Here is a 7523-nt window from a genome sequence, read left to right as displayed (position 1 = left end):
TTATACGTGTGGTTAACTGCTTATTTATGTGTAAAGTTGAGGTTTGGACTGCAGAGTTGTTTTACCTCAAGATGAAAGGCTTTGTGAAGCTTGGGTAGCTCAGTCGGTAGAGCATCAGACTTTTAATCTGAGGGTCCAGGGTTCAAGTCCCTGTTCAGGCGAGATACCTTCCTTTGGTCAAGTCTTCACATTATAAACTTTGTAGGAGAGTTTCAAAATGATGTTTCAAGTGGAAGCATCATACAATGGTATAATCCAAGCATTCACTGCATTAGGCTCAATCCACGTAACCACTCTTTTGTAAACTGAGTCTTCGTAATGTTACCCACTGTGATGTGTCTAGAGTACTAACCATCAAGTTTCTAATCGTAGTTGTCTGTAACGTGAGTCAAACCCAATTTAATTACATGGATATGAATCTTTGGATCAAACTATGCTGAAGTTTGCACCCTGACTGCATTCCCTCTGTGTTTGCAGAGAGTGTGCTTAATGCCGTTCTCAAATGTGATAAATTGTGCGTTTGGAAAGTTCCCTATCCTCACTGGTTTGCTGGTAGTGTTATCCCCACGTTACCAAGTTTGCAACTTAAATTCAGAGTCCTTATACTTGTGGGTAACTGCTTATTCATGTATAAAGTTGAGGTTTGGACTGCAGTTCAAGTCCCTGTTCAGGCGAGGTACCTTACTTTGGTCAAGTCTTCACATTTTAAACTCTGTAGGGAAATTAAAAGAAGATGTTTCAAGTGGAAGCATCATATCGAAACTATGGTACAACACAAGCATTCACTGGATTATGTTGAATCCCTGAAGTTCTTTTCTTTTGCTGAGTCTTCGTAATGTTACCAACTGTTATGTGTCTAGAGTGCTGACCATCAAGTTTGTAATTGTAGTTGTCTGTGACGGGAATGAACCCCATTTATTTTCATGGACATGAATCTTTGGATCAAACTATGGTGAAGTTTGCACCCTTACTGCATTCCCTCTGTGTTTGCAGAGAGTGTGCTTAATGCCGTTTTCAAATGTGATAAATTGTGTGTTTGGAAAGTTCCCTATCCTCACTGGCTTGCTGGTAGTGTTTTCCCCACGTTAACAAGTTTGCAACTTAAATTCAGAGTCCTTATACGTGTGGTTAACTGCTTATTTATGTGTAAAGTTGAGGTTTGGACTGCAGAGTCTTTTTACCTCAAGATAAGAAGCTTTGTGAAGCCTGGGTAGCTCAGTCGGTAGAGCATCAGACTTTTAATCTGAGGGTCCAGGGTTCAAGTCCCTGTTCAAGCGAGATACCTTCCTTTGGTCAAGTCTTCACGTTATAAACTGTGTAGGAAAGTTTCAAAATGATGTTTCAAGTGGAAGCATCGTATAGAAATGATGAACGGTCTAGAGTGCTAACCATCAAGTTTGTAATTGTAGTTTTTCTGTGACGGGAGTGAAACGTTAAGTTTAGATTTGGACTGCAGATGCGTTTTTCCTCAAGATAAACACTTTTTGAAGGCTGGTTAGCTCAGTCGGTAGAGCATTGGACTTTTAATCTGATGGTCTAAGGGTTCAAGTCCCTGTTCAGGGGAAGCATCGCAAAGTTTTCATGTTTTCATGAGTTTAAAGAAGATGTTACAAGTGTAAACATATAGAAACAATGGTACAAAAGTATTCACTGGTTTAGGCTGAAACCATGTAGCCACTCTCTTGTGAACTGAGTCCACGTAATGTTATCTACTGTGATGTGTCTAGAGTGCTGACCTGTAAGGGTGGTTGTCTAAGACGGCAGTCAAACCACATTTATTTTTAAAGAGAGGAATCTTTGGATCAAACTACGGTGAAGTTTGTACCCTGATCACAATCAATTGTGTCACATGAATTAAATAATGCATTTGGATAGTTCCCTGGTTTCCTGGTTTTGTGTTCATCAAGTTAACAAGTATTTCCTCGAGATGAAAAGTTGTTTGAAGCATGGGTAGTTCAGTCAGTATAGAATCAGACATTTATCCTGAGGGTCAAAAATGATTCCCTGATGATATTCCTCTGTGTTGTACATAATTTGTTGTGATGTATGTCATCTTCAGTTATGATTCTAACATGGACGACAGCAGGGACAACAAGAAGAACCGTTTCTCCAACACCATGGCGTTCATGGAGGAGTATCTCAACAATGTCCTGAACGATGAACTGCCGTTTCACAATGAGGAGAAAAACAAACTCACATATGAGGTGTGTCCCTGCTCTTCTTCTTTCTCTCTTATTTTACAACTTTCCCCATCCTTCATTGTTCCTATTTTCTCCTGTGATCATTTTTCCTTTTTCTGGTCTCTCCAGGTGGTGAGTTTGGCCAGACATTTGATCTACTTTGGTTTCTACAGTTTCTTTGAGCTGCTAAGACTCACCAGAACCCTATTGGGCATTATTGACTGTAGACCCAATCCTGGACACGCTGGGATATTATTCCATGATGATGGATCAGGTACGCTCTGCTCTGATTATTGTTAATGTATGCATGTTAACGTATGTGTAACGTTGCATTTTTCAATGATTGATCGAACTGCGGAAAAACCCACTTAAAAAAATGTTCTCCTCTCACTCACATGGACACATTGACATTAAGTATAATATAAGTTATATAAAATGATTTAGACAGAAATAATATTCATGTCAAATTTTTGATAAATTATCCTTCAGTACAATAATACAGTGTAGTAGGAAGAAGGTAAATATGTAGTTCAAACGGGGAGATTCTGGAGTCTGTTGGGGCTCTATCCAAAAGGGCCCCAGGCAGTCAGCACGTTCAGTCAACCAATCACCAGCCAGACAGAGACGTGAGTGAGCTGTGAATGGGCGTACCTGCTTAAACAAAAAAGTTTGTCAATACATTTAGATGCACATTTAAAAAAAAAAAGATAATTATATAGGTGTTACAGTCAGTTTTGTGTAATTGAATTATCTATAGATTAAAAAAAAATCTTGTATGTGTATGATATACTGAAAATAGTTGCCATCACTGCTTCTGACATAGGGCTCAATTAGGGGTTTTCTACTTATATGTCATTGCAAAGGCTCCATTGATTGTTTAAGGGGGGAGGGAACCCCATGTTGAGAAATTACTGTGGAGTAAATTTTGTTTGTCTGAGGCCCAAAGCAGTTGTCTGCCTTGCCTGTTCAAAAGCTGTGCCTCTGAGTTCAAATTGTTGAAATAATATTAAGTCAGTGCATTTTGATTCTTGAAAATGTTTAATCACTCATCCAAAAGTTTTCTTCAATTTCAAAACATTTTAGTCTCTCTTTTCATCTGAGTCATTAGGTCACATATAGCAGCTTTGGGAGTCATTGCAGTCAAATGAATTCAGTGAATAGGTGTAAATGGATGTGAAACTGCCTGTGAAGAGGTATCATGATGTTAATGTAAAGCAGCTAGTAAGAGACTTCCCACCAGTAGGGACAAATGAACAAGTTGTGAATAGCAAATTTTCTGAGATGTTGTCTGAGATGAAGTAGCTCCATAACTTAAATGATAAGATCTTTGAACATCCTAAAATAATTAGTGTGCGGATATAGTAAAACAAATAAATACATTGACTATAAATAGTTTATATATTCTATTTTCTACCTCATCTGTCCATCTGTCTCTCACTCTAGGGAAGAATGTGAAGCGCTCCATACATGGGATGGGTCAGATGATGTCCACCATGGTCCTCAACAGGAAGCAGTCCATATTTGGAGGTCCAGGTGCCAGAGGGGCAGGGCTGGGGGCAGGGCTGGTACTTGAAGGACAGAGAGGCACTAAAGACAGTATCGACAAGATGGACCTGACAGTCATGGACACCAAGCTCAAGATACTGGAGATATTACAGGTAACTAATAGAGCAGTTATAAAATTATATTAAATATACACTCAGTGGCCACTAAGTTGTAGTCATAGTTAGTGATGGTGTTGTACGAGACTGCATTAAAGAGCTAACTACTGCAATTAGAATTAGCCAGTGACCTGACGTTAGCTAGGGAGCTTGTTTGCAAATACCTGCTTTAGCTTGTGAGAGACAGAGAATGTAATTAACTAAAACAGTTTAGCACCACCAGAATACATGTTCTTCTTAATATGGTTACCAATTACCTTGTATCAATAATGTCTCCGTATTAAAGAAGCTATTTGTAAGTTTTGCTAGTGCTCCATAGCCAACTTTAGCATTAACAGCTGTTTACTTATCAGTCCAGAAGCAACATTGCGAGTTCTGGAGTACACTTCATTCCTCTACCCAGCAACAGCTGTCTCCAGTGATGGAAACAAACACCAATTCTTACTCTCCTCTATCATATCTTTTCTTCTACTGATGTTAGTACGCTCACCCCGGCCCGTCTTGTCGGTTTCCAATAGCAACTCACTGTAGCCTCCTATCTTTTCTGAAGACGTAGTGCTGCTCAGAGGATGTAGTATAACCTCTTGCCTTGTAAACACAACAATAGCAGAAGCTCTTGTCAAGCAACAATCACCACAACCTTCTCCCATCAAGAATCCATGTTCGGCAACAGAAAACACTTGCATACAACCCTTATAAAGCTACTAAGAGTGAGCCTGTTGTGACTTTAACAAACATGAACACTCTGGTGTTGTAAAATTCTCCCATTTTAATTATTACTACTTTAATGTGATTTTTTGTGAAACTGTGACTGAACTGAAGTCTGCTCTTCATCAGTTCATCCTGAATGTTCGTCTGGACTACCGCCTCTCCTTCCTGCTGTCTGTCTTTAAGAAGGAGTTTGTGGATGTTTATCCTATGGCTGATGCTGATGCCACCACTAATATGGAGCATGCAGGTACATATGCAACACACACAAACTCAGAGCCAATGCAAACAAACTCAGTCTCCTTATTATTTTTTAAATTTTATTTCACTGTTACTGTAACATACACAGCTTATAAATTAAAAGACTTTTTGAAATTTACATTCATAATAATGTGCTGCTGGGATGAATTCCATTTATCTCATTATTATTCAGTTATTTTTTATGAAGTCTCAAAAGTTTGTCAGATTTGTCTTGCTGTATTCAGGCATTTTTCCTGTGCAAGAACTTCCACTTTTTCCAATTACTCACATTTATAACTTGTACAAATTGTACAATGTTGTGTAAATTTATGGAGGTGGAGAACTGTATAACTATTATAACCATTATCAGACTTTTAAAAAGGCACGTATGTGATCTACCTCAAAACGCATCCTACAGTGTTCGGTAAAGTTTTGTCTTGTTAATATTCCCAATGCTTCCAGACATCCCAGACAACATGGAAACACCAGGTAGAACCCAGACAAACTCTAAAATCTGTCTGTGTTTACATGTCAGGTGTTTTTTTTCCCACCCTTTTGTCGTTTTTTGTTTCTGTACATATCCACCTTTGAATCTGAGCCATATTTTCTTTGTGTGTTGTCAAAGTCACCTGTGTGTATACATGGAAATTACCCTCTACAGCTTATTCCTGCTATTGCTCATTAAACTTTGTTTGTTTGTCCCTCCTTAGCCACCATCAACCTGCAGCACATTGGAGAACAGGCGGAAGCCATGTTTGGAGTCGGGTATGTAATTCTGCATGTACTTGATACATATATTTACCATGTGTAAAACCTGCATCACTGTTTACATATTTTTCTTATTGTGTGTGTGTGTGTGTGTGTGTGTGTGTGTGTGTGTGTGTGTGTGTGTGTGTGTGTGTGTAGTAAGGGGAACAGTATCCTGGAGGTAGATGATGAGGGCGGTCGTATGTTCCTGCGAGTGCTGACCCACCTCACCATGCACGACTACCCTCCTCTGGTGTCTGGAGCGCTGCAGCTGCTCTTCAGACACTTCAGCCAGAGACAGGAAGTGCTGCACACTTTCAAACAGGTACGCACACAACATACAGAATTATAAGGGTGCTCCCTTTCAAGGTGACTTAATACGCACCGATTTTCCCCCAGACTACAGCTTCTTGAAGCCTGAGTAGCTCAGTCGGTAGAGCATCAGACTTTTAATCTGAGGGTCCAGGGTTCAAGTCCCTGTTCAGGTGACATCCTTTCCTTTGTTTTCACACTGAATGAAAACAACAAGCTTTATACCATTATTCTAACAAATTCTCACTTGTAATCTCTGTCAAATTCTACTAAATCAATGTTGAAATGTGTCACATTAATAAATGAATTCCTCGTCATGTAAAGATTATACATATCTTAAACAGTATGAATATTAAGTGACTTTGGCTGAATCCATGAAGCCATTCTCTCTTGATTTGTCTAAAATGCACATCATCAAGTTTGTGAGGGTGGTTGTCTGTGACGTGATTCAAAGCTGACTCATTTTAATGGATATGAGTCTTTGGAATTAACGTTTGGTTAAGTCTGTACCCTGAGTGCACTCACTTTAATTTTTCAGAAGATGAGCTTAAAGCTGCTCTGATGCATGATAAATTGTATACTTAGACAGTTCCCTTCCCTCATGGATTTCCTGGTCGTGTGTACAGCATGTTAACAAGTCTGCAACACAAATGCAGAGTCCTTGTAAGCATGGTTTACTGCGTATTCATGTATAAAGTTGAGATTTGGACTTCAGGGACATATTTCCTCTTGATGACAGATGACATGATACAGTATGAAGCCTGGGTAGCTCGGTCGGTATAGCATCAGACTTTTAATCTGAGGGTCCAGGGTTCAAGTCCCTGTTCAGGTGAGGCACCTTACTTTGGTCAAGTCTTCACAATATAAACTGTGTAGGAGAGTTTCAAAATAATGTTTCAAGTGTAAGCATCATATAGAAACAATGGTACAACACAAGCATTCACTGGATTATGTTGAATCCCTGAAGTCACTTTCTTGTGCTGAGTCTTCCTAATGTTACCCACTGTGATGTGTCTAGAGCGCTCACCATCAAGTTTGTAATTGTAGTTGTCTGTTAAAACCCATTTAATTTCATGGATATGAATCTTTGGATCAAACTACGGTGAAGTTTGCACCCTGACTGCATTCCCTCTGTTTTTGCAGAGAGTGTGCTTAATGCCGTTCTCAAATGTGATAAATTGTGCGTTTGGAAAGTTCCCTATCCTCACTGGTTTGCTGGTAGTGTTATCACCAAGTTACCAAGTTTGCAACTTAAATTCAGAGTCCTTATACGTGTGGTTTACTGCTTATTCATGTATAAAGTTGAGGTTTGGACTGCAGATGCGTTTTACCTCAAGATAAGAAGCTTTGTGAAGCCTGGGTAGCTCAGTCGGTAGAGCATCAGACTTTTAATCTGAGGGTCCAGGGTTCAAGTCCCTGTTCAGGCGAGGTACCTTCCTTTGGTCAAGTCTTCACATTATAAACTCTCTAGGTGAATTAAAAGAAGATGTTTCAAGTGGAAGCATCATATAGAAACAATGGTACAATCCAAGCATTCACTGGATTAGGCTCAATCCCTGAAGTCACTTTCTTTTGCTGAGTTTGCCAGAGTTCAAGTCCCTTTTCAGGCGAGATACCTTCCTTTGGTCAAGTCTTCACATGATAAACTGTTTAGGAGAGTTTCAAAATGATGTTT

General features: G+C 39.4%; 1 protein-coding gene and 5 non-coding genes across 7 annotated transcripts in view; all 6 read left to right on the top strand.

Moving 5' to 3' along the window:
- The window catches only part of itpr3 (inositol 1,4,5-trisphosphate receptor, type 3), a 65736-nt gene that overhangs the window by 33330 nt on the left and 24883 nt on the right, over nt 1–7523 (top strand). For both annotated transcript variants that reach the window (XM_023431146.2, XM_023431145.2), the window contains exons 21-26: nt 2060–2204; nt 2310–2454; nt 3624–3838; nt 4679–4799; nt 5500–5554; nt 5696–5861. In XM_023431146.2, coding sequence (XP_023286914.1) covers nt 2060–2204; nt 2310–2454; nt 3624–3838; nt 4679–4799; nt 5500–5554; nt 5696–5861 — 847 coding nt within the window. The remainder of the gene's footprint in view (nt 1–2059; nt 2205–2309; nt 2455–3623; nt 3839–4678; nt 4800–5499; nt 5555–5695; nt 5862–7523) is intronic.
- trnak-uuu (transfer RNA lysine (anticodon UUU)) lies at nt 89–161 on the top strand. The gene has a single exon. It is a non-coding gene; the product is annotated as a tRNA-Lys (tRNA).
- On the top strand, nt 1205–1277 carry trnak-uuu (transfer RNA lysine (anticodon UUU)). The gene has a single exon. It is a non-coding gene; the product is annotated as a tRNA-Lys (tRNA).
- trnak-uuu (transfer RNA lysine (anticodon UUU)) lies at nt 5952–6024 on the top strand. Its single transcript has one exon. It is a non-coding gene; the product is annotated as a tRNA-Lys (tRNA).
- trnak-uuu (transfer RNA lysine (anticodon UUU)) lies at nt 6608–6680 on the top strand. Its single transcript has one exon. It is a non-coding gene; the product is annotated as a tRNA-Lys (tRNA).
- Nucleotides 7203–7275, top strand: trnak-uuu (transfer RNA lysine (anticodon UUU)). Its single transcript has one exon. It is a non-coding gene; the product is annotated as a tRNA-Lys (tRNA).

The sequence above is a fragment of the Seriola lalandi genome, unplaced genomic scaffold (assembly GCF_002814215.2).
Source record: "Seriola lalandi dorsalis isolate HSWRI2012SDOR001 ecotype SW California unplaced genomic scaffold, Sedor1 jcf7180002054917, whole genome shotgun sequence".
Lineage (NCBI taxonomy): Eukaryota > Metazoa > Chordata > Actinopteri > Carangiformes > Carangidae > Seriola > Seriola lalandi.
This window is presented reverse-complemented; position numbering and strand designations above follow the sequence as displayed.